This window comes from Pomacea canaliculata, linkage group LG12 (assembly GCF_003073045.1).
Source record: "Pomacea canaliculata isolate SZHN2017 linkage group LG12, ASM307304v1, whole genome shotgun sequence".
Lineage (NCBI taxonomy): Eukaryota > Metazoa > Mollusca > Gastropoda > Architaenioglossa > Ampullariidae > Pomacea > Pomacea canaliculata.
In genome coordinates this window covers 1,553,138-1,579,852 of record NC_037601.1, presented here as the reverse complement: position 1 = coordinate 1,579,852, position 26,715 = coordinate 1,553,138, and the positions used below count along the sequence as shown (strand labels likewise).

The 26,715-nt window shown below is 38.5% G+C and overlaps 3 protein-coding genes across 4 annotated transcripts; 1 reads left to right on the top strand and 2 right to left on the bottom strand.

The window, feature by feature from the left end:
* Nucleotides 1–600: 600 nt before the first annotated feature.
* On the bottom strand, nucleotides 601–11,212 carry LOC112576643 (mitochondrial inner membrane protein OXA1L-like). The gene is made up of 9 exons (XM_025259249.1): nucleotides 11,064–11,212; nucleotides 10,596–10,781; nucleotides 9,680–9,878; nucleotides 8,525–8,668; nucleotides 2,961–3,046; nucleotides 2,417–2,581; nucleotides 1,931–2,035; nucleotides 1,576–1,738; nucleotides 601–1,241 (listed from the first exon to the last, which is right to left on the bottom strand). Exons 1-9 carry the CDS (start codon nucleotides 11,136–11,138, stop codon nucleotides 1,081–1,083), a joined length of 1,284 nt encoding a protein of 427 aa, XP_025115034.1. The 5' UTR covers nucleotides 11,139–11,212; the 3' UTR covers nucleotides 601–1,080.
* Nucleotides 11,164–19,111, top strand: LOC112576646 (probable RNA polymerase II nuclear localization protein SLC7A6OS). Of its 2 annotated transcripts, none has more exons than XM_025259253.1 (6): nucleotides 11,164–11,350; nucleotides 11,478–11,660; nucleotides 13,842–14,297; nucleotides 16,597–16,924; nucleotides 17,342–17,425; nucleotides 17,645–19,111. In XM_025259253.1, exons 2-6 carry the CDS (start codon nucleotides 11,505–11,507, stop codon nucleotides 17,782–17,784), a joined length of 1,164 nt encoding a protein of 387 aa, XP_025115038.1. In that variant the 5' UTR covers nucleotides 11,164–11,350; nucleotides 11,478–11,504; the 3' UTR covers nucleotides 17,785–19,111. The 2 variants fall into 2 exon arrangements, with proteins under 2 accessions (XP_025115038.1, XP_025115039.1); XM_025259254.1 differs by having other exon boundaries at nucleotides 11,229–11,350; nucleotides 11,481–11,660.
* On the bottom strand, nucleotides 18,698–26,698 carry LOC112576653 (geranylgeranyl transferase type-2 subunit alpha-like). The gene is given in 14 exon segments (XM_025259263.1): nucleotides 18,698–19,577; nucleotides 19,878–20,147; nucleotides 20,591–20,719; nucleotides 21,520–21,608; nucleotides 22,313–22,479; nucleotides 22,788–22,886; nucleotides 23,103–23,185; nucleotides 24,280–24,374; nucleotides 24,678–24,864; nucleotides 25,024–25,050; nucleotides 25,053–25,210; nucleotides 25,656–25,780; nucleotides 26,001–26,111; nucleotides 26,584–26,698. Coding segments are annotated over 14 exon segments (1,692 nt in total). The 5' UTR covers nucleotides 26,587–26,698; the 3' UTR covers nucleotides 18,698–19,428.
* Nucleotides 26,699–26,715: the final 17 nt, after the last annotated feature.

Genomic DNA, 26,715 nt, shown 5'->3' with positions numbered 1-26,715 from the left:
GGACTATAGCAGACGAGTTTTTTCCCAGTTAACTACCATGGACGTATATAGATGGACTGATGTCTGTCTGCCAAGACTCACTCTTGGCCTTTGGCGACGTTCTCCGCTGTCTCCGTGAACCAAACGAAGACCTGACTTTCGGAAGAGCAGCGCAAAGATGGAATTTAATGGGACTTTGAGGACATAGCTATTGCAGTCATTTGCTAAACCCCTGTGGCTAAGACGGAAGCTTTGTACTGACTAGCCTTGTTCTAGTAGTTGACTGAAAAATAATCGTCTGCAAGCAGTCCAGGAATATTAGTTTGTGTTTACTAAAACGAGGCAGGTGTATATACAGCTTCCGGTTTACTCACATTTCAGATTAACTATTAAAACGAGGCCGATGTATACCAAGCTTTCAGTTTGCTCACATTCATGGTTTCGGCTCACCAAAATTAACAACGGAGAACTTCGCAAGAGGCTAAGTGTTGGTCTTGGCAGACATCTAAACAGCAGTCCTCCTATACATGTCCGTAGCAACGTGTAGATCCATATTTTTAACAAAACGAAATTGCCAGTTATGTATACTAAGGCTGAAATAAAACCTTCAATACTCAAGTCTTAAAACATCTGCACTAAACCTTTAATGCCAGTTTTTTCATACATTGAATGCTCTGTAATGCGTAGATTGAAACAAGACATCAATAAGCCTGACAATGCTGCATATTTCAAGTATGCCATGGATGAAACTGCAAGCATCCTTTGGTGTATTCAAAGCAGTTGATGTTAACGCTTATCCATCTTTGATTTACATTTTATGAAGCATCAACTAAGCCCAAGACAATAATGTGTACAAATGTTAATCAAAAGCTAATTTATATTTGTTGTTGCAGTAGGGTACTTTGCCATCATATGAACTCGTAAACTGAACTGTAATCATGAACTGTAAACTCGTCTATTACATTTTTATCCTCAGGATTTTTTTTACCACTCAGTATTAACTGTTGTTGCAGTTTTTTTTTCTCTTTCTCTTGTGGACCCAACACACACACATGCATGCACACGCACAGTTTTTTTTAAGCTCACAATGTTTAGGATGTCTCATGATTTGGGACTGGAAGTGACTGTCTTTGCAGCCTTGAGCTTAGTTGGGTCATATGCATATGTCTTTGTGATAGGACCCTGTCCAGCCTGCTTGAATCGAAGGGCATCTACACGATGACGCTCTTCCATTTCTCTTGCTAATTTAGCATTGTTCATAGCTGGTTAAAAAAAAAAAAAAAGTCATGGATTAATCAAAATAAACTCCTTTAAGAAATCCTACTAATTACTGCTTCCAACTGAAATTCTTTCCTAGAAAACTGCTCGCACAATAAACAAAGTACCAGTATTCATTGCAAGATGAACTGCTTGATGACAAGCTTGTAGCCATCGCTTTGGTACCAGCAACAAGATAGAAAAGTTGTTATATTCTCTCAATGAACACTCATATACAGATTAGTATCTATTTCACAAACTTACTTCCTCTGATACCCATACCTTTCAAAAATAATTGAATGTTAAAAGACTCAAGGGAAGAAAAAAAGACATTCTTACAATCCTTGAAGCCCTCCAGGAAGCCTTTCTTTTTAGGAAGAGCTGTGACAGGGTGCTTGACCAGTTGTTCAATCTTGAAGAACTCCCTTACACGTGGGATCTTCAGGAAGAGCACTTGCACCAGGGAGAAGCCATTGGAGGTAAACCAATAGCACAACATGGCCTGTGATACAAATCAGCTCTTCCCTAGGTAACCTTTCAATCTTTCCACGATCAAATGCTAGTATGCATGCAGGCCAAACAGTGAGGATATTTAACCCATATTGTAATTCAAATCACATAACAGCAAGGAGAGATGTATAGCCTGGATCCAGTAAGTTATAAAAATACTTAATAATAATAAAAAGATACTCACAGCTGGGAAGTTCGCTATGAACGGCAACATGATAATTGGCATTCCTCTGAAAAACCACTTCATGGTATGGCTCATTGTCCCAGCCTTCACACCATCTACACCCAACTGAAAATCAAACTTACCTTTAATATGCACCTTTTTTAAAAATTGTCTTTACATCTGAATATACTGCTAATTTGTCTCTCTATTTTTTATATTATTTAATATGTACAAGTGACTTGCTATCTTCAAAGGTATTTTCTCTTTTTAACTGTATGTCAAAATGCACAATTGAGATGGATACCATACTTGTTTAATGCTGAAGTTCCTAGTGCTTAAAATCCACAGGTGCATTTAAAAATATTGGGTATACATTACAAACATTAACAAACTCCTAATTTTTTCTGATTGAATTGAATTCTGATATTTGTATCACTTGATTCTCACAAAGTAAATAAATGAAAGGCAATATCTGTGAAAGACCAAGACATTTTAAGAACTGCTTACCTCAATTGTCAAGAAAAAAGTAAGCATAGTCATGATTGGCAAGCCATAGAATGGATCTGGAAGCGTGAGGTCCATGAACCAAAACATCCCTCCAGTCTTCATGCTCTCCACAGGCAGGTTGGCCATCTGGCGCAGTCCAACAAAGACTGACAGGAACACTGGCATCTGCACACATGCCACAAATAGCTACTAAAGCTAGTAAAGAGATTTCACAATACATAAGGAGAGATTTGCCTGTTATAGTCTATTTGTCATAGGATATTGCAAATTAAACACGAAACTGTAAAGAACTAAAAATTGCTGTTTGTGCAATAGTTTGTAATTTGTTTTGTGTTACTGTTCACATGGGCCCACAAGAAGTGAAATAAAATGAACATACGAACATTTACTACTTCTTGCTGCTACCACTGTTGATACAGCTACATAACAAAACATATTGATAATCAATAAATTAACATTCAAACAAGGAGCTAGCAGGTGCCGTCAGCTTTTTTACAAATTACTGCACAAACTGAACTATACGCTAATCAACTGTTTACCTCACCTGAGCTAGAGGTACCAGGAAATTCCGGAATGGCTTTATTTCATTTCGTTGCATGAAGTTCATCAATTCACGACCAGCAATGGAGGCTTTATACAAAAAAAGAAAAAGATAAAATGACCCGAAATGCCATTTAGAAATACCAAAAAGTACAATATAAGCTTCAAATTTCATGTTTTCATTTAATGCATTAGCAAGTTTTTAGTGACAAGTAGTAATTATAATCCTAGTAATCTAAAAAGTGCTAATAAATGCGCCAAATTAGTTTAACCATAAGGGGTAGGTAGAGGGAATTGGTGTTTTACACAAAGCCAGCAACTAAGGCTATATCATCAATAGTTGTGATTACAGTCAACCGACATTTAGTCCACCTATTCATCTTCCTCTGCAGATTTATGAAACTCTCAAACAACATTGTTTCCTGATTTCTCTTTGTGTCTTCCATATTTGTCTTTAATTACTTGTCTGCATAGTTGTTTCTCCTTCCCACCTTCATATTCTGTGGGTCTACTACGTGTCTTAAAGGACAAGCCGAGTGCATAATTTTTTTCTTTATGATTGAGTTAAGTTCATTTAAAAATTTTGTAAATAATACTTCCCAAAATATGAGTACATAATTATGCTTGATTTTAAAGATGCAAGCCTTCAAACATCGGTACTCTAACCTGCCACTAGGAAAGCTGGAGAAAATTACTATCCTATAGTGAAGAGTCCCCTGTGGGACCCCGGGGTATGCTTGCCTAGCAAGCATTGCAAGAATAGGGTCCCTGCCATCCAGCCAGGCATGTCGTAAGAGGCGACTAAGGTGGACACCTCACCTAGAGGTAAAATAGGTTGTGGTAGGGCTAACAACCCCACCATGTAAAAAAAAATCATGTTACAGAAACTAAAACCAGAGAACTCGTCACAGATGGCGAAGGTAATGAAGCACACCAGGAGACTGGACTAATGACGGACGACAGCCAAACCCGAAAGGGAGCTGGCGCCCCGACAGCGGATTTACTGAAGCCGAGGCAGAAGTTGAGGGTGGGGTGCTGGAACGTCCAGACCTTGTACCAGACTGGCACAATGCTCCAATTAGTCAAGGAGTTTGACAACTACAACTTGGACATCCTGGGAGTCAGTGAGGTCAGATGGACCGGCACGGGAAAGAGGAGACTAGCATCAGGACATACCATCTTGTTCTCAGGAAGATCAGACGCTCAGCACTCTGAAGGAGTAGCTCTACTCCTCAACAAGAAAACGGAAAAGGCACTGCTGGAATGGAAGCCTTATGGACCCAGGCTTTTGAGAGCAAGATTCCATTCCAAGTACACCAAGCTGACAGTGCTAGCCTGCTATGCACCAACAAATGACTCTGAGGCAGAAGACAAGGATGCTTTTTACGATCAGCTCCAGGCAGCCTCAGAAAGCGTTCCAGCCCACGACATGTTGCTCATCATCGGCGATCTCAATGCCAAGGTGGGAAGTGACAACACCTGCAGGGAGCATGTCATGGGCAAACATGGAATCGGAAGCATCAATGACAACGGAGAGAGACTGGCAGACTTTTGTGAAGAAAACAACCTACTGATTGGAGGCACACTCTTCCCACACAAAGACATCCACAAGGCAACATGGACATCACCAGATGGGATCACAAAGAACCAGATAGACCATGTCATCATCAACCGAAAATGGAGGAGCTCACTTCAAGATGTTAGAGCCTACAGAGGAGCAGACATTGCCAGTGACCACACTCTTGTGATAGCCACAGTTTCTCTGAAGCTGCGTCGATCACGAGGAAAACAGGCACGTCAGCAGAGAGTGGACTCTGGCAAACTAAAAAAATCCAGCCACCGAAAGGGCCTTTGCTATGGAAGTAAAGAACAGGTTCCAGGCACTAGGAGACCAACAAGAGATGACCTTAGACGACTTCAATCGAGTCTTACAGGAATCAGGAGAGAAAATACTGGGCTTCCAACGGAAAAAGAAAGAACAGTGGATCAGAGAAGAGACATGGAAGAAGATAGAAGAGAGAAAGTCAGCCAAACAAAGAATCAACAGCACCAGATCTGAACGCCTGAAGGAACAACACAGACAAAGATATGCAAAACTGAACAAAGAGGTAAAGAGGATGACAAGAACCGACAAAAGATATCACATAGAGAAACTGGCAGATGAAGCAGAAAATGCAGCAAGTAAAAATGACCTGAAGACACTGTACAAGATAAACAAACAGCTAAACAACGGGTTTAAGAACAGTGATGTGCCAGTGAAAGACGTGAACGGTAATGTCGTCGAGGAGAGGCAGGAAAACTACAGCGCTGGAGGGAGCATTTTGAGTCAGTTCTGAACAGACCAGATCCCCCTCAGCTTGCAGACATCCAGCCAGCAGCTATAGACCTTGACATCTGCACAGACCCACCAAGCCTGGAAGAAGTGACAGCAGCAGTCAAGACAATGAAGAGCGGCAAAGCACCAGGGGCAGATGGAATAACAGCAGAGATGTTGAAAGCAGACGTGAATGTGACAGCTCCCAAGCTGACTGAAATCTTCAGGCAAATTTGGGAATCAGGGCAGGTCCCTGTTGCGTGGAAGACAGGGCTCATCTTCAAGTTACCCAAGAAAGGAGATCTTGGAGACTGCAATAATTGGAGGGGCATAACACTTCTTTCCCTCACCAGCAAGGTCTTCAGCAAGATTGTTTTGTCAAGACTGACGGCAACCCTTGACAAAGACCTCCGACCACAGCAAGCAGGATTTCGCCCTGGGCAATCCTGCTCCGAACACATCTTCATTCTGCGACAGATTCTGGAGCAGAGCAACGAATGGAACACACCGCTGTACATCAATTTCATCGACCTGGAGAAGGCTTTTGACAGCATCGCCGCGAGTCCTTATGGAAGATCCTGAGGCATTACGGAGTCCCTGCAAAACTTGTTCAGGTCATTGCAATGCTGTACAGCGATTTCAAATCCCAGGTTGTCTGTGACACGGAGCTCACAGACCCCTTCAACGTCAGTACCGGGGTGAAGCAGGGCTGCATTCTGTCGCCGTTCCTCTTCATCCTGGCCATGGACTGGATCATGAAGACTTCCACCGACAGCGAGAGGAGAGGGCTCAGATGGACCATGACTATGACAGCAACAACAGCACTGGAAGACTTGGACTTTGCTGATGACATTGCCCTGCTGTCACACCGCCACCAAGACATGCAGGAAAAAACAAAGGCCTTCTCAGAAACAGCTGGAAACCTTGGCTTGAAGGTCAGCACAAAAAGACTAACAGTATGAGAGTGAACGCCAGAGTCCAAGACAGCATCAAACTAAATGGAGAAGAGATGAGGAAGTTGACAGTTTCACCTATCTTGGGTCCAAAATGTCAAACACTGGGGATGCGGAGGTGGAGATTCGAGCCCGACTGGCGAAAGCCAGTCAGGCCTTTGCCTCACTCAGGAGCACATGGAAGGCAAAAAACATCAGCCAGAAGATCAAGCTGAGAATCTTCAAGTCAAATGTGATCAGCACCCTCCTTTACGGATCAGAATCTTGGAAGATGACCAAAACCATCAGTAACAAGCTTGACGTCTTCCAAAACAGATGCCTCAGGCGCATACTTAACATCTTTTGGCCAAACACCATCACCAACGAAGAACTCCACCGAAGAAGTGAAACCGAGTCCATCACCACGCAGGTTCAACGAAGGCGTTGGCGATGGATTGGACATGTGCTCCGCCAGCAGACAGCAGACCTTTCCAGAGTCGCCCTACGATGGACTCCAGACGGCCGAAGAAAACGAGGCCGCCCAAAGGAAACTTGGAGAAGAACAGTGGAAAGGGAGATGAAAGGAAAGGGCTGGACATGGGGTCACCTAGAGCGTGTTTCAGCCGATCGACATCGGTGGCGGACTCTGGTTGAGGCCTTATGTGCAACCTGATGCACAAAGAGGAATAGATAGATAGATATAGTGAAGAGTTCTGTTATGTGCCAGTAGTATTTGTAACAGTGAGTGGGGCTCAGTTCAGCAAATCCATGCCTGTAATCAAGTCCAATGACGAAACATTGCTCAGGTTGTCCTGTTCAAAAAGCAATTTTTTTGCCCAGAAAATGAAACAGCCGATTTTGGAATACAACCCTACAAATTTGAACTTTAATTTAGAAGCTTTGACTGAAATTTAAAAAAAAAAAAAAAGAAAAAAGAAAAGGTCCAAACCTAATTCACTCAACAGGCTGGTAAGTAAATCTTTTCCAAATCAAAATTTAATGGGCAACAGTCACAAACATTGCAGTCTACATTGTATTATTATTGATTCTCTGTTACTAAGTGGATGCATATGAGTTGATTTTTCCAGGTGTATTACTGTTAATAAAATATAAACACATTTCAAATGTGCCTTTGTCTAAGAGAAACTCTTGTAATTTTTGTTATATGTTAGATGGCTAATTTCAAAGAAAGCATTTTTATTTTCTTGTTACAACTGACTGTGCATAATGACTTTTTACCATTAAAAACATAACAATAATTTGATACCTATTTATTGATGTAAAAACTTATTTCTTTCTCTTGCACGCAAAATTTCTATTTAGTTACTGATAGTTGGATGTGTTCCTGTGTAAGCTCCTTGTATGTTCATCACCCTCAGTTCAGTTGTTTCGAGCGTGCACATCAATGGTGCCATCACACAATCAGTTGCTTTTAGTATTGTGCTAGATAAGGATACAAGGATGATGATGATGTGTTTGGGACAGTGTCATGATGTTACTTGTAGAGGAGAACAGTGTAGAAAGCATCAATGTTTCATATCTGGTGCTTGATCATTGTTTAAGCAAATGTAGTTGGTTTTAACAGCTCCTGCTTGTGTATAGTTGCACTGCTCTTGGTTTTACTGAAAGTTCTAAATTTCCTTATACTGTATTAGTGACCGAATAACAATTGATTTTGACATGTTTTGAAAAAATTCTTGAGTATTGTGTGGGGACGAAGTTCTAGTACAAACTCCATCTAAGTATTGAACAGAACATTTAACAACGGCACATTGTGTCCTGATCTGTTTTCTTTTACTGAGGGTTGTATCTTTTCTCTTCGAATTCAGTTCATGAAGATGATGCTATTTTTAGAAATACTTCCCTTTCGTCACTTCCTGTTTTCTCAACAAATACAGGTTTGATTAAGAGAAAAACATTAATATATTAATATTTCTCATACATCTTCATCATAAAATACCACCGGAATATGTATTTTTGTGATATTTTATGCTCTATTTCCAGCAATATTTGCAGAGCGCTTGCATTGTCCTTTAGGCATCAAAAGCATGCTCCTTTATGAGTGTGATAATGCACTACATACATCACACGTTTATTACTATTATTATTATATCACGGCAAAGCAGCCCGTAAACATATGCCTGGCCATGAAGTGGAATAATGATAATAGAAATACTACTTATGTATGGAACCAAGCTCAGTGAACCTCCAGAGCACAAGCCATGACATGAAACAGTGACTTACAACACTAGCAAAATCTGATAATCAGGTGAACTTCAGGATAAAAAAAAATAATAATAAAGCTTAAATAGTAAAACTTGCCTTCCACGACATTGCCACTCTGCCGTGCTTGAGTAAATTTTTCTTGCAGTCGAGTCATAGTGGGCATGTGATTATGCATGTGTGCAGCATTGCGCTGAGATTTGATCACCAGGGGGAACATCAGCAGCCTCACACAGATTGTACCTAAGCATAAAACTGAAACATTATTCTTTAGCCCCTTTTCTCTCCAGAGGAAAGGCACCATATGTGGATTAATCTGAATTCCACAGTGCTAGTGACGGCAAATAAAGCATGCTTAGCTTTATGACTGAAAAATTCCACATGGACATGAATCATTCAATAAAAATTATATGAAGCTGAAGGCTAGACAGTCATGTCTTACTTCAAGTTTGTCGAATCTGTATCTCTAACATCCACACAAATTATCCAGTCTCATCCTTAAATGTACTGATAAATGGATAAGAAAAAAAAGGGAAACTAAAAATGAAACAAATCTTCTTAATCTTCTGCAATTAACTCTTTCTCTTCGATGGGCTAAAGGCGGTCAGACCCATCTGTACGCATGAATTTACCCCTTTTTCAAAAAAGCATTAACAAATAACTAAACAAGATAGAAGAACAATTCAAATTGAAAATGACAGATCAAAATAAGTAGAAATGGATCAGTCTACCTCAATCTTGCTTGAGAACTCATTTTTATGATAATCCAACCAAAATTAGGTATATGAAGAGAAGTTTTGAAAAAGTTTTTTACACATTTCAAACATGGCGTGGCTCGAAATTTTTACACCATTCGTGGTCAAATTCTCCTTTATCTGAAGCAGGAATATCCTTTGAGATGTTCTTTCTGTTGTTATTCGATGTTTCAGATGCATGATGTTCACGATTGTTACGGATTTCAAACATCACCATGTGTACAATCGAAAAAGACAGGTAGTGTAGAATATTGGAGAGACTTTCGTTCAAATGTACATCCTTCGTCAGGTAATGGAGATAATTGTGTTCAGAAATGCCTAAACTATCTTATTTATTAAGTTTTTCTTAAGAACCACGACTGTATAGACCTAAAAAAATTACAACAATGCATCATACGGGTTAGTTCAACGCGGAGAAAAGTGAGCAGTGGGCCATCACACTACCGTGTTCAATGTGGAGAGAAAGAGATAAGGACCAAGAATTGTGCTTAATACAGACCTGCGACAATAGCACCCCACCAAGGAAGGTCTGCTGATACATGCAGTGCCTCAAGAGCCATCTGAACCAGCCCACTGGGTGTCCAGTTTGCCAAACCCAAGCTAGCCAAAGTTGGCTCTCCAAGGGCATTTAGAATCTCTTGTACCTGTGGGGCCTCAGGCAAAGATGGTGGAGGTGGTATATAATCTGTTGGTGCCACCTGCAAAACATCGACAAATGAGTACTGTACAAACTTAATGCTCAGTTTTGTCCTCAATTAATATTTTTTAAAGAAACCTTTTTCTGAGCTTGACTGCTTGCTTGGCACTTGACCATCGTGCTACAACCTGTATGAGATGCCACCCTTACCTGTGATGCTTTAAGGTGAAAAAAAGGGGCAAGCATTGCGTTGCATTTCAAGCAGTAAAGACCTGTCTAGTGCTGTGTTCATTTTATACCATATGGTCATCGTAGCACCCAAGAAAGTTTTAAACAATGAATGGCTCTTTTTGGTAATCTGGGATGATTTGAATCAGGCTGCAGGGTAATATGACTGGAGCAAAATTGTCTTGGGGTGAAATTACCAGCCCCTCCCCCACCAAATGTTATGAATATACAAGGTAGTTAGCTTTTGGTGGGTGTCATAACCATTTAAATACCTTTACATTATTTCTTATGGGAAAAGAATGCTGAACACTCGAATTGATCGGCACTCAATCAGCCTGCCAAAACAAATTGTAGTTAAGCGCAAAGGAACCACTGTAATTACTTACTAAAACTATAATGACAACTCTTTTCTACTCACAGAAACCTATTACAGTTTAGATCGAATATCCAACGGAGAACAGTCTATCTCAGCAACATCAGCTCTTTATGACATTCTAACCCTAAATTTAAACACAAATAAACAAGTCATAACAATCGAGCTATTTAGTACCTTGTCTACAGCCGCATCCATGACTGCAGACACAGTCGCTGATGTAGTGCTGTTCCACCGGACTGGTGAAACCGTTAGCAGAGGGATGACCCGATGTTTGTGCGTATGGTGACATGCTTGAAATCCGGAGAATAGTCTGTGGTTTGGGAGGAATATCTTTTCGTGCACCTTTACACGCACAAACGCCTGCACACATACATATACACATTTTAGACTAACTCGTATAAAATAGTGACCCTAAAGATGGGCCTCTGGGTGACTAATAAAGAATGAACGACTGAAAATCTCAACAGTGGATACGTCCAGCATGGAATAGTCGTTCCGATGCCGCAGACGACAATAACCTCTCCGTCCTTCAGTTCCAAAAGGCATAATAGTTATCACATTTACACATTTATCATGTCATTTTTCAAAAGTTGTGTACTTTATGCGACCGCTTCCTTTTTCTGCTAAGCTGTATTTAAATACCTGATTCTTAAATAGCAAGACTGGCGAACGGAACATCTCTCTTCCTATCCTCGCATGCTTGAAGGAGGAAGCCATGTTTAGTTACGACAATCTTATTTAAAATCTTACAAGGGGAAAAAAATAAGACTATTTAGAAATACCACTTACAGTCTTAATAATCATATCATTTCGTTTGTTTGCTTGCTTTATTATGTGCCTTTATAACTATGATGTTGATGCTGTGTTTCAGGCATTCTTTTTATGAGAGTATAATTATGCAGAGTTGACATACTTTGTCTCAACAACGGGTTAGTCCTACTACTCTATTTCGTTAATATTTAATCAGTTATAAATTAAAAATCAGTACCTCTATCACTTTGCAAATAGTGAGTTTTATACGAGACTAATCATCAATCTTCTCTTGTTCTGTGATAGAAGGTCTGCGAAAGTTAAAACGCGAAGATGGCTGCCGTTGTAAGAGTCAAGCGAAGAATAGATGAGGATCCCGCTGAAGCTTTGATTATTTCGTGTAAAAGACTAAAGGAGGATGCTCGACTAGAAGCCAGCAATTCCAGTGAAATAATACGATTGAGTTACGCTGGAACTTTGGCTTCAAAGGTTTGTTGACAATCATGTTTATATTTTGCTTCTGCTTTGCTTATGAACGATAGTACTTCGTAATGAATGAAATAAGGGTAGGGAAAAATATTTTTCATTTTACATTATTAAGAAGTTGTAAATCACCATTCAGGCATCATGCCATTCCCATTTATCATGAATCAATCCAGAATCCGGGACATTTTTTTTCTCTAAAAGAGTCGCGCAGTTGAATGTTGTCCAAAGATTAATATAATATGTTGAATTTCTATAGCGCTCCCCCCACCACCACCATTATAGGCAGGCACAAAGTGCATACTAAAAACAAAAAGAAAAAGAATAACACAAACATAATAAGAACGAAAAAAAAAAAGTTTTACACTCACTGTAGGTATGTTTTGGTGCCCTCTGAGACGGTAACGTCAGCTCCAAAACTGTTATTATTCAGATGTTTCTTTTGTGGAACAATCCTAGGCACAGGTCAACCTTGAAATGTTCAGGAGAAAAGGAAAATCTCATCAGGTATTGCAATGGTCGAAACTCTCCAGTTTCCGGAGGCAGGAATAGGAAGTGTTATACCATTGTTGACAGATATAGAAATAATTTAATTGTGGCAAGTATCTCACCTGAACAGATGCACCAACCCATTAAGAAGGAATGAACTCTTTGGATCGCCACAGTTTGCCATCCTCTTCTATGAAACATTCAGGTTGGAATCTGTCGGGGTCACCCCAGATCTCTGGAGCTCTCAATATAGAATCCAGGTTGGGGATGACTAAAGAGCCTTTAGGGATCATGTATCCACCAAACTCCATGTCATATTCAGGGGCATGTAGCAAACTTAGTGGTGCAGTGTTGATGTAGCAAAGAGCTTCCATTATGACACCCTCCAGTCCACCTAAACTAACTGGGGTCTGTCTTGTATGCTGGGCGCTCGCTCTGGTCCAGTAATGCTGTGGATCTCCTCGTAGGACTTGTCCTGCATATGAGGGTGGTGAAGAAAGTAAACCTGAGTCCAGCAGATAATGTTAGAGCCTGTATCCATGCCGCCTACAAAGTTGTCAAAGACTACCTTAAGGAGATTAGCATCTTTAAAATATACTTTATTATCTCACACTTGTGGTAAAATTGTTTAAAATTGAACAAATCTGAAAATGCATTTACTGTTAATGTGAGGTGATCATGACTGCCTGTTGCGATGATGATGTATTTCTATGATGTAGGCGCCAATAAAGTCGTCCAGTATGTTCTCCTGAAACCTGCAGTAGTGCTCGTCTATAAAAGGTTTAATAAACTCATGTAGCACAAGCCACATGTTGTCCACAAGGTGTTGCAACTTAAGGTAATCTCCATGTAGGTGTTACAGGTAAGGCATTATAGGACCATGGCACCTGCTCCCCAGTCATTAACAACAGTATCCACCAACACCAGGTTATTTCTAAAGACATTGTCATCAAGAATTTCCACTGCAGATTAGTAACTCAAGATGAAAAATGGGTACATCACTTCGAACCTGAATCAAAAATTCAAAGCAAACAGTGGAAATGCTGTCGTTCTCCACCCCTGTCATGATAGACTCTCTTATACCAGATGACATCGAAGATCAAAACTTCACAAGTAGCAAAGCGCATGGTCCGTCAATCAAAAAATGAAAAGAAGCATGGTTTACAACATCGAAAAACTTTAAGTGTCAATAAAGAAGATTTTTAATCCTGTTAAGTCAAAAACCTAAAATAAGATGGAAGCGAAGAACAGGACACAGAAGCCGATAGTGGATGAAAATATTGATTGGAAGAAACGACGCAACACAAGCAGTGAGGAACAAAACAAGATAAGCTACACTTACAGTCTCTTGAATAAAGTTAGTGCTGGAAGAAGCATGAAATGAGAGAAAAACAGCAACATTTCGTAGTCATATTAACACAGTGGCATATGTATAATAACTTCCTTGACGTGGATAATGGACAATCATAGCATCATTCTTATTAACTGTCAGAATTAACTAGATTTAGAAAACTAATAGCTGACAGTTTTAGCTTAATTTTATTAACTGGCAGATTAACTAGATTTGAAGGTAGTTGCATAATTTACAACATATGCACTACATTTCTTAATCTTACTGGGGCTAAAACAAGGATCTTTTTTTAACAAAACTTTTCCTTTGTTCATTTAGGAGATTGGTTCTATGTTCTTATGTGACAGGATGCTTCTGTTTCAACACACATTCGTGACAGCTTGCGTAAGCAGACACTCCAAGCTCAGTACAAGCAGCATTCAGTTGATGTTGCAGGATCAGCTCGAGCAAAAAGCAGAGCAGCAGCCAAAGCTAGCAGATACAAAATTGTGTGTAGCAAGAGAGCTGTGGACTTGGACTGTTTAGACATTTCTTCTGGTAATAAGCCCAACAGCCAGAAAGTGCTGGCATCTGGCAGCCAGTCAGAAGAAGAGAATGTAAAAAAGACAGTTCATCCTGAAAGTCATTCCTTGGAGGAAGTTTCAGGGTCAGAGGATGCTGTGGTTTCTTGTGTTGTTAATGATCATCAGAGTTCAGGTTTTGTGGAGGACCTGCCAGAAACAGCAGGCAATAGGACAGACAAGGAAGTATTTATGTATGATGTTGAAGAAGATGGTCAGCCAGAATTGACTTCTACAAACCAGGTTTGTCTGTTTTTGGATCCTATGATAAAAGCTGATTTTTTCAGCAGTTTTGTCTAAGATACAGCTTTGTCTAAGTCACAGCTAGTTACGAGCACATGGTATTATTCTGCTATTTGACCCAAACAAGGACAGTGATCAACACCAGTATTACACAAATTGTAGAAAGCATAGAAGATATTTTGAAAGATCAGTAAAGAAGAGGGGAGTGCCTGGACTGTGTCAGCAAGATGTTTATCGGTATGATGGATGAATTGTATGACTTTTATTAATAAAGACAAGTGTAGAGTCGCAAATGTGGTGAAGAGGAGGCCAGTCATTTTGCCCCACAGCCTGAGTCAAATCATCCCAGCTACCTCCATTTCATCTCCGGTAAGACCATTTTGTCAAATTCTCCCTGGCACAAAAGAAGAATCGATCACTGATTACAGAATTAGCTACTAACATCAAATTTTACCAAAAGAACAATACCTTGTTTCGAGCAATATAGATATGTAAGCTCAGATGCCTGTTTAAACAGAGCCATATGAATAAATTTAGCCATCATCTTACTAAACAAAAATAGCCACTTGCAGAAAAGGTATCTTACAATGGCAAATAAAAATGATTTTTCTCTTTAAACAATCTTTTAAATTAAAGATTTTATCATCATAATGTGGATTTTTGTAGCACATTTTTCAATTGACAACAGTGGTGTTGGTGCACTACTGTAGTATAATGCGTTTCAAACAAAATGAGTACCTGAACAGCAACACTCAACACATAATAATAGGCAAAAAAGTAAAAATTTAAGTTTACAATAAAATAAGGACAAAATTTTTAATATACTTGTGTTATTGGTGATCGATTCGTCTTTTCCTTGTTGAGACAAAATGGTCTTATCTGGAACAAAGCTGGGACAATTTGACTCAGGCTGTGGGGTGATATGACTGGGGCAAAATGACCGGTGACTGTTCAAGATAATTTATATAAAAATGGTGTGGGTATTGATGAACTGATACTCTTCTGATAAAAAACACAAGTGTAAAGAAAATATGACTCACCAGTTAAGAAAGCAATTATTTTCTTTAGAAGCAGATGTTGCTATCATGTGGTATTCATATCAAGTGTTGGTTGTGTGAATGGTGGAAAGAATTTCAGTTTATTGCATGCATTTCTCTTTTTCCTGGAAAACCTAGGAAGTCCTCTAAGTCATATGATTAGTTTTGGTCTTTATGTATATCAGTCAAATGCTGGTAATGCATTCAAACATACTATATATATTTTTTTCCAACTTGATCCTTTGATGTGTTCCTGATGGCACATCCGATGCCTGCCATAAAAAAGGTGTGCTTGCATACCTATATGTATATAATTATAAAGCACTTTGATTTGTAGCTGAGTGGTGGGGTTTATGGAGGGGCGACAGCAATGGCCACGGCTGCGTCGCTTGTTCGTGGCGCCTTTCTCTGAACTCTGCTGTCGTCTGCTCTTTTTTTGTGTCACCTTATTTTGACGTCACATCACCTTATGTCATTTGCTCAAGGGTTAGATTTGAGATCTGCGTATTGGCAGTGTCGACTTCAAACTTTAATTGCCTTTCTCCAGCTACTTCACAAATGACATCCGGCCCTCTACAGATTAATGATGATAATAGAGGTTGCTTGTATAGTGCCTTGTCATACACTAAAGGCAAATTCAAGGTGCTTCACAAAAATAAATTTTTACAGCACAGTTGACAGAAAACTTGATATCCAGATTTTCAGCCCCGTGGATAGTCTCCTGATAGCGACATTGCACGTTATTCCCTCAGAGCAGTTGCCATATAATAATAATTATTCTGGAACTGAGGAAGTACGAGGACAAGTGTTTTTCTTCTTTTTAGTCTTACCATGATTACTTACACATTGAAAACATCGATACAAACTTCATATGAGGCCACCCACCAATGACATGGATGTGTTTACAGTTGTATGGAGTTTTAGAATCACTGAAAAATAGCCTAATTTTTGTAGTAAGATTAACGGGTTAGTTTTGCAATCATTGAGAAATAGCCAGAATTTCTGGACTGAACTACTGGAGGGAATCAACAGCATGTTGGGGTAATCATAAACTTCACAGGCACTGGCTCCCTGTGACTGAGGAGAGCGAGTTGTGGAGGCCAGCAAGACACACCTGTCCACTAGCTGATATTAAAACATGGCTTATGCTGTAGAAAGGCGCTATCTTAATGTGCTGGTTATTCTTTGTATTCTTCAAAATAATATAGTTTTGAATAAGCTGATGTATATTTGTCGGTGACATTGGTCATTGTTGTTTGTAGGTGGCCACTGGTAGTAGCGGGATTACATGTAATGGTTTGGAGCTGATCAGCAGGCGAGGTAACACACTAGCACATGCCTCCCGACAACCCTTTGTCTATGACTTGTATTTCTCCGAGTTAGAAATGCAAGACTTCAGATCACTTGAGGAAATTTTGTACATAGAGGCCATGCATGATGATCTGGCAATGCAAGCTGATAGAGAAGAAGTATGTGAAGAGGTGTATGATGACGAAGATGACAGCAATGATGAAAGTAACTGGAGAAATGACTATCCTGATGAAGATCCTCATTTCTTAGAAAATAATGTGGCCTACGTTCATAACAATGGTAAGGAGATTTCTAGTATCTTCCTTTACAGTCAACTACAACTTGGAGTTAACGAAGGAAAGAATGCATATGCATCCATGGTGAATGACAACACTGGTTGAATTTGATGAATTGTACAAGAATTTTTGGAACTTTGTACATGTTGGTCAAGCATATATCATTGAAAAGAAGAATATGATTGAACTTGAAAGAAAGGCAGCAGATAGAAATTTTATTCAGCTATTGTAGTTTCATAGTATAAGCATAGGTGGATGTGCCTATACTATATGTATACACACTGTTATCATGTTCCATATATTTGTCAGTACATTACCTTAGTATTAGACTACTTAAACTTCAGTGACTATCCACAGTGTGTGCGTGTATATGAATGTGCGAATATATATATGCATGCATGTTTGTTTTATTAATGTGCAGACATGGAGCTTCTGGAATATGACTCCTATCACTATGGAGATGAGGATTCTCTCAATGAATGGATGACAAGTCGGTGTGCCATTGGTAAGTAGTAAATGTTAAGCCTATCATGCCTCTCCAAGCTTGAAAACTTGGACATTTAGCTTTAGAAAGTAATCAAGTGGATCATATAGGCAGGTGATTAGCCTGAATGTGTGGTTGTTTTGATAGAGCATCACCAATCTTTGGCCTGCTGCTCAGTGGTCCCAGTAACTACTGATTTTAATGCACTTTGTAGGAAAGCTTTACTCTTTTTTTTTCCAGGGGAAGATGGCATTTCTAGTGATGATGAGGATCCATTACACAGTACAGGTCAGCGGCACACTTCCTACAGACAATATATGCGTCAGGTGCATCAGGAGATGACCAGCAATGGCAGTGACATTAGCAGTTCAGAGGATTAACATTCTGTATTTTGTGGGCCCGTTGTGAGGGCCATTATAAATCATCTTCTGTAAAACCTTCGAAAGTCGTCACATACAAGCATACAAGCATTCAATATTGCCTTGCATGTATCTGGTTCTAGCACCTAGTACTATAGCACATAAGGACTCAAAACAAACTTCATCTACAGCACCAGAATCATTATGCAGGTAGAGAAAAATGAACTTCCCTGTTGCTGGTGACTACATGATTAGTTTGTGATGATACATAGTGATTTTAGTGATTAGAATGTGCTGAGCTTTGTTGCTGGAGAGACCATCTTCATATTTTAATAGCCCTGTTTACAGACTGTGGTCCCCAGCTAGGAAAATTCTTAGCATTGCTATGATTTTATGAAATCTCCCACCCCCCAAAACAAATTGCTAATTTTTAGATTATTTTTATACATATCCGTATTTGGAAGTTCCTTGATAACAATAATTTTATGTCATTGTGTATATCTACAGGCATGCACATGTATATATAAATATATTCATTCTGTAGCATATACTGACTAACGATGAGTCATTAGAAATTGCATTTAAAACATGTGCTTGCAAGAAACATTTCTTTTACATTAAATAATTGCAAATTTTGAAGAGCAGGTTTAAAGGAAGCTCATTATGAATCTTGTATTTGTGTTGTCTGAATGTGTAAAATAGAGAACATCAGCAGTTTGTCGAATAGGTTTTCATCAGTGTTGTACATGTTGCCTGTACACATGACCTGATTGTATTGTATTATTTAGGGCCTGTATTATCTTTTAAAACCTCCATAAATCTCTCCATGCTATAAAAAGTAGGCATCTACCAGAAGCACAACAATATCACAATGAACATTAATTAGCTGCAATAGGAATAGGAATGTGGAAAGGAAAATTCACTTGAAAAGTGATTTGGTGTATTCCAAGTTTAATTTTGGAAACATTTTAACAACTCTCAAAAATGTGCATTTAAATATATCACAAGTGTACACACATATTTTATATGCTGTATAATTTCCAGCAACTTAATATGCATGACATTCATTCAGAAAATCTGAGATCAAAAAGAATCCTAAAAGTTTGATGTTGGAAGTAATTCTGGGTGTGGCTGGTTCATATGAAAAAAATTACTGCAGACCTCATAGATTTCTCACTGAAGATTAGAGCAATGAAACAGCCATGTGCTATGTCAAATAGGACCTGATGCTTGCAAAATGCTCTCTAATGCAACTGAAGATACAATCCTGGTTCACACTCAGTTCTGCACCATAAGTATAGTTGGTGAAACGATTACCATACAAATAAAAGTTAAGTTTTTCGAAATATCATTTTTTATGAATACCTCACTTTTCTGGTGGGGGTGGGGTGGAAATCTCTTTATTTAATCACCAGCTAGTGTCAAATTATTAAGCAGCTATAAAAACAGAAAAATCTCAAGTTTAATACCTGCATTAAACCCATAAAATTCTGTATACATAAAAAAGAGGCACATTAGAAGCATGGCAATGTTTTACGTTGTCATTTCTTTTTACTTCGATATGACATTTTGGTCCCTATAGCGATTTGTACACTTCAGTGCAAAATTTAAACTTTATCTGCATGTATATCTTGACGTCAGTGGAATAGGTCTTGGCATGATGGCTTAAGACACACGTACTTGTACACCAGGCAAGAGTTCTTGAAGCCTGTCCAAGGTGCAAGGCTCCTGACACAATGGGTTGCCAGTAACATTCAGGTGCTGAAGCTGACAACATGTCTGAAGAGACTTGATGCAGTCCACTGTAGTCAGGCCTTCTCATGTTAAGTACCAACAATTCATATGTTGCACCTACAGGCAACCACCCATCCAGAGGGGCAAATTTCTATGCATGCAAATGAGATACATATGCAAGTACACACTGGAAAATATTTATATATGCAGACCACATTTTTAAAAATCTACCATTTACACATATAAAGGCTTACTTCCACCTGCACAGCAAATATATGTGAATGTATGCGCACACCACCCCCTTCCCAAATGATATTCATAAATTGTAGACCCATGCCTTTTTGTGCCCACAGCACATCCTGCTCATCACAAAAGGATACAGTTACCACTGAGATCCAGGGTTTGAAGACAAGGAAGATGACATATTCCCTGGCAGTTCTTCAGTTCATTGTTTGCAAGGTTAAGAACTTGAAGCCTCTGAAAGAAGCTAAAGTGCAGAGTTTCAGTTAATTGGTTACCAGAGAGATCCAACTCGCATATCAAGGGAAGCAACTGTGGGTGGGCCAAGTAGGTGAGACCACGTCCACTCAGATTAAGGGCTCTGCTGCTGTCGAGTGCTTTGATGGAGCATTCCACAAGAAAGCGACTCCCTGTTTAGGAAAAAGAATAAGACGATGAAGCAGTCCGCACAGTTTTATCAGTGGAATTATAGTACACTCCCCCACTCCTCTCAATTAGACTGAGCTTGGTATAAAATACTGTTTAAAGTGATATCATTGTCTATCTTTGTCCACAATTTTCCTTTGCTGGGAGCTCCTATAAGTCATAACTAAGCAAAATATGGTCACACCTCACACAAGCATACAACTGCTAACACAGTACAGTTATAGTGAAAAGGAAAAGAAAACTATTTGACAGCAGCCACTTAACACCAAGATGGATGTGAACTTTTTATTTGACAGCTAAACCATATTAAGACTGAGGTGGTTGGGAAACTATTTGACAGCCAGGTCACTGAGGTGGTTGGGAAACTCTTTAGAATTAATTACCTTTATAGTAAACAAGTTTACAGAAAATGAAGAAAGGTACATACTTAGGTCACAGTAGTAGGTGTACCTCATGGAATCCAGTGACTTCAGTTCTTGTAGAAGTTCTAGAATCTGTTTCTGATAACATGAAGAGTCTACTGCCATCATCAACAGAACAACAGTCAGCATAGCCCCTGGCAGCAGACAAATATCAGTGTCCTAAATTTGCAAGGCTGTTCTTATTTCAAGATGATAAGCTGAACAGACTGTTTTGGAAATTAAGGAGTGAATTCTTGTTCTTGTTACTGTTTTGTCATCACAATGTACTGACATTTTGTTACTCTCTCTGCCAACACAGAACTGGCTTGAAATGCCTGCTTTGCCTTTTTATATTTGATGGACAGTCTTGGTGTTTTTAACTGGTGACTTAAGCTACAGACGGGAAATCATGTAATGAAGTTTGACTTTATAATTAATTATATATTTCATTTATTAAAATGTCTGCTATTTTCTATGTCCTTTTCCAACATTTATCTGAATATTTCATGCAGTTAACATTTTGAAAAGGGGTGTTATTAGTGGCTGGCTATGATGAATATTTCTTATTCTGATAAAATATTGTACAGGGTCATTGGTGACTGGCCATAATTTATGCCACCTGCTTAGGTTGGAGGTATTTTAAGAAATTATAATCAGATATGTTGGCTGTGCAAAATGTCAATAAATTTTATGCAAAAAAGCCAGAGATGTATGCTTAATTTAAGTGGAAAAACACTTTATAAAAAAACTGCAAAGATTCTCAACTAATAAATTTAGGTAAACACATTCAAATATTTGAAGAAGGTTTGATGTTCTCATTCATAAAAAGACAGTGACCTTATGTACAATCTGACATGGGCTGGATATATGACCCCTTACTAACTTTCCTTCAAATATGTTATCAATGCACAAATTAATGAATACAACCCAGGCAACCACAAGTCAGCTTACTCACATTTGTTGCTAGTTTCCATCTTTTGTAACTCCATTATGTCATCCAATTCATGAACTAGGGTTGCCTGATCAGCACTGCTTAGCTGCTGCCTGCAACAACATGCACAATAGAGACATGTCCTATTACTGTGTACTTTAGTGAAATCCCGTCACTAAACCTAAGTGACATGTAGTATTACACAGCACTGATAGTATATCCCCACAGTATACCACAGTGATCTGTAACATTACAGTGTACCAGTGGTATATCATGATGTAACATTACACAGTATTGGTGGTATATCATCACAGTGATGTGTAACTTGATATACCACCAGTGCTACATCATTACTGTATACCACAGTGAAGTGTAACATTACAGAGCACCAGTGGTATATCACCACCATGCGCTACACTGACTTAACATTACACAGTACCAGAAGTATCATCACTGTATGCCATAGAGACATTTGGCATCACCATGTACCTTCATGTCATATACTTGTGCACCATAGTGACATGCAACACACGCTGTACAGCAGTGACATTAAATATCACTGTGTAGAGTATTATTATATATTTGGTGACAGTATCACACCAACACTATAACATATAAAAAATTGCATACACATCATCATCATATATTGCACTTAGCAAAATGCATCTGAATTCATCTCATATGTTATCATGCATGTACAAATTACACAAGTGTTCAAGTATAAAATACACCAGAATGTTTTACATGTTACACCACTAAGTAATATGGTATTCTGAATTAGTTTGTGAGATGAGAGTACACTACATTTTTCCAGTACCTAAAGAAGACAGCAAGATCTGCTGTAGACCATTGGCTGGAAGATTCATCACTGTCTGTAGTCAGAGAGACCGACCTTTCACACAAGATCTGCCCCTCTTTTCCCTGTAGTTCAACAGTGACTTCCAGTTCCCTTCCTGATAACACCTCTTGTTCTAAGTGACCCACCTGATCTTGGTGAAGGTCAAATAATTAAAGTGACAGCATTAATAAGGCAAGGGTTAAAGTGATACAGCTGTTCTTTAACATGCATTAACACATCCGGCCCAATATTTTAACCAGCCACAACATAATTTCATTTTTAATGTCATGATTCTGGCTAAACTGCCATGTTCTGCCTCACATGATTTTATATCATGTCCAGTGCAGCCCTTGGGCGAGAAAAGGTTGGGCACCACTGCATTAACAAGATATGATAATAACAATGATGAGGGTGATAATAACAATAGCTAATCAATATAACAGAAAAAGGATATCCACAAGGAAGAAAATCCCTGGCTTCCACGCTGGTTCTGCCACTTAACATCTGACTTGCTTCCATTTATTTTCACAAGACATATGGTGCTGAGTCCCAGCTGAAGAAGATACATATTTACACTGACACGAAGGCTAGTACAACAGCTATTCAACTGTAAAACAAAGTTGGCATTTCAGTAAAAGCATGGGATTGCTCTAAGTAAAAAATGTGGCCACATATTTAAGTTGCTTCACTCTTGTAGATTAATACTTTTTCTTTTGCATCACATCAGTGGGTTTTCAGGAAAAGGGAGGGGGTCCTCTTGTATAAGTACCTGACATGACCTGGTGAAAGACACAAGGACTTGGCTCAGCTTTCGAGAAACAAGAAGATAGTTGATCTTCTGGTTTTGTGTTCCTAGGAGAGAGAACAGCAATATGAAGCAGATGACTTAGCATGATTTCTTATGACAAGAACTGCACTAAGATTTAAATTTGTTTTGAGACAGTTATTTCAGGTAAAAGATACTTTTCTGTCCTTCTGAACTAAATGTACTGTCAGTTATGACTTCATTGTTCTAATTTTTTCATCAGTCTTCTCATGAATTCCTAATACCAATACAAACAGAACTCTACCCACCATTATGTAATTATCTGAATCTTATGTAAATACACAATCTTACCTATCTACATGTCCAAGAATTCAATCCACTCTCAAATGAAACAATCCCATTCAACAATAACAAAGTACATTTAACCCAAAATTTGAATTATATTGCCAGTCTTCTATTTGCTCATAAGTCAAAGTAACTTGCATTCCACTTGGATGCTCTAATTGTCTATGATGGAAAGGAGACCCCAAAAAATATATATTAGCAAGATTTGAATGTCATGTCTAGCATGATCCAAAGAATCATTATGATGATAAGTGACAGGCAAAGTCTGCCTAGAAGTTTCATTCTTAGAAGACTATAATTGCCCTTGACTCTAAACAAGACTTGCTGGTGAAACAGCCCCCAAAAAACAAGCTGTGTTAATTCAAGCTAAACTGCTCTGTAGCCTTACTGATACAAATAATGCTTTATTTGCACAAATCTAGATCGGTATATCACTAGTTTGAGGCTTGCTTAGTTAAGTGAAAAGAAAACAACTTCCTCTGTCTACCCAGCAGAACAGGGGTACTTAATGTGAGAGGAAGGAAAAGACCACAGATAAAAAGTGTTTAGCTTTGTTGTCCACATTTCAATTAAATACAGTCAACCAATTACTCTATGATCATAAACATTTTGGATCATTACACATTTTTTTATGCTATTTTTATAATCCAACCTGGCCTAGCACTGACAAAGTACTGACAAGACATCATGTTGGTGAATGCATTTTCCTTTGTATTGAATCTGGCATGCAAGGCATCAGAAACTGCTAACTGTTGAAGCACTTGATACTTCATCTGAAGCTAGATGATAAGATGAAAGAAACTATCATTAACAGAAAATTAAGAACAATGAAAACCTCTGCCAAGCAGCCACCGATGGTAAAACCAATTACTCTGATCTTCAGGATCTGTATATAGGCCATTCCGCACCAGCTCATATTCTGCAAAAATTGTTCATAGAAAAATAAGCACATATATGCAGTTACATGTATATATCTTCAAAGAGATTTCAAAACAACTACTGCAAAAGTATCCAGTGATGGTTCCTAATGCTTTCATTTTTATATTTCATAAAATTGAATGGTCAGTCAACATCCAATGCTTAAGGATTTATGCAAGAACAAAAAGGAGTTGGTTTCATTCAATTGCAACTTTAAACAACTTAATCATTCTTTTAGCATATCAATGATGTTTGTTGAATTACAAGGACTGTTGCAATAACCCTATTTTGTGAGAGAGTGTTACCTGTTTCCATGATAGCTCTGTTTACACCAGAGGGTTCAGAGGGTCCGGGAACAGAACTGGAAGCAATTTGCTGCGGTAGTGCCATGAAGAATAATTGGAAAAATTGCTGCTTATTTTGGATGTGGTAAAATCAAATTCATCTGCTGCCGAAACATTTGATCTCTGAACCACAAATCTCCGATAGTCCCAACAGTGAACTGAACAGAATGAATTAGCAATAGTTCATTAACTGCAAACTTGAATAAACACCACAAAGGACAGTACTTATTGTAAAAAATACATCTCTCCACAAAGTCAAGTTTTAAAAAAATGGATAATTGGCCATTTTTCAAGAATGTCTCGGCTGGAAAACTCACAATTCCGTTCATCATACTGTAGAAGAGGGTGCATAACTGCAGTTCACGAGTCCAGCTGGCTTGTGGCATGTGGTCCATGACAAAACGTCGATGATGCCATGTTCCATAAGACTTAGGGTTGACCTTTAAGCACATCTCCAGAAACTCCAGTTCTCCATGAAATATTTTCTGCAGCTCTTCTTTTGACCTTCTCATATGAAATATACAACAATTTCAAGCACACAGCTCAAGAATCTTGGAATACATAGTCTAACGCTGAAAGTAGCACAAAAATGTTCCAAGATAAGATTTTATAGAAAGATTTAAAATTAAGGTAAAGAAATGGTGGTCATTATAAATGGAAAATATGTTCTTAGCCAATATACTTTGTCTGTGGTGGTTTCTACAGAGCAGGTGAGTTCTGACATTTTTATTAAATTTCTTTAAAACCATTTTTCTTTGAATAATTTTGAGTTTCTGGTATTAGTTAGTGCCATGAATGGAGTCTTTAGAGAGCCATAATCTTTGCATTCACCATTGCCTATAATTGTTTTATTTATATCTATATATATATTCCAAGTACAGCACATTTTACAAACATTAAATGTTTCATCAATAATTTATGTTTCAGCCCAGGTAAGGTGATAGCTTACAGAGTTGTCTTCATATGCAAGAAGATCTCCTTGCGAATATTCCAAAATGTGTAGAAGTCTGGATTAATCTGGAGAACCTGACCTGTGATTTCTAGGAGTTCTGTATCAAGTTCACCAGCTTTCCTCTAGAACACAGAAAAACGCAGATATTTTTCATTTTTGGCTTGCTTTCTCTTTCTCTAACATGAAAATGCAAGTACTTATTTTTTTTTAAAACTCCCCCTACACACACACACTTATTCAAGTTACATTTTTGTGTGCCAAGTAAATTTACTTTATATTTAAATTGATAAACTTAAAACAGGTTTTTTCCCAAAGGTTATGTAGATCTCATTAGATGCAAACCTTCTGAAACGCTCGACTGGTTGCTGCATTGTACAGCTGAAGCTTTTTAGCTCTCTCCGCCTGTTTGGCCTGCTGCTGTTCTTCTGTAGTCTTCACTTTAAGACGGCCATGCTGAAATCAAATTGAATATTCTCTGATCTCACAATAAAATGCGTAAAAAGATTAAATGCAAACTTAACAAACAGTGGATGATGAATCACAATGTTATCAGTCTGCTTAGATTCAAAAGCATACCCGATGCATGCATTTAAAAAAACGTCTTTAAAATAAACAGTTTAACTTCATCCTTATTGCATATAGTGGGTGTAGCTATTCATTTTTATCGGTCTTCTGAAAACGATTTTACAACGTTTTTATTATACTGCACAACAAATATGACAGCTCATTTCATAGTATTAACATGTTGCACTATCCTAAGAGAAACACTACACAGAAGTGATAGTACAGATGAGAATGAATGACACTGCACAGCTAGTACGAGTATAATTACTCCTGCTACCTTAAGTCAATGCCAGACAAGATTCGCTCAAGATCAAATATGAAAATCATTAACATCTGCGTTAAAAATTAATGATGTATTCACCATTTTAAAAACTTGGATCCCAATTAGTGTAGTTTCTGTTTATTTTTACTATATTATGCAAGTTTTATACACAGAATCACGCGTCTGCAGCATCCCAGCCAAATGTGATATTTTATACCAAAGAGCTATGAG

Bases quoted from the DNA above. Each gene is read 5' to 3' on its own strand.
- LOC112576643 (XM_025259249.1), bottom strand. From the start codon at position 11,138: ATGGCTTCCTCCTTCAAGCATGCGAGGATAGGAAGAGAGATGTTCCGT. The intron at 2,582-2,960 runs GTGAGGTAAACA...GCATGTGTGCAG, and splicing joins TCCTGGTACCTCTAGCTCAG to ATGCCAGTGTTCCTGTCAGT. The intron at 2,036-2,416 runs GTAAGCAGTTCT...TTTGATTTTCAG, and splicing joins CTTTTTTCTTGACAATTGAG to TTGGGTGTAGATGGTGTGAA.
- LOC112576646 (XM_025259253.1), top strand. From the start codon at position 11,505: ATGGCTGCCGTTGTAAGAGTCAAGCGAAGAATAGATGAGGATCCCGCT. The intron at 11,661-13,841 runs GTTTGTTGACAA...CTTATGTGACAG, and splicing joins CTGGAACTTTGGCTTCAAAG to GATGCTTCTGTTTCAACACA. The intron at 17,426-17,644 runs GTAAGTAGTAAA...TTTTTTTTCCAG, and splicing joins GACAAGTCGGTGTGCCATTG to GGGAAGATGGCATTTCTAGT.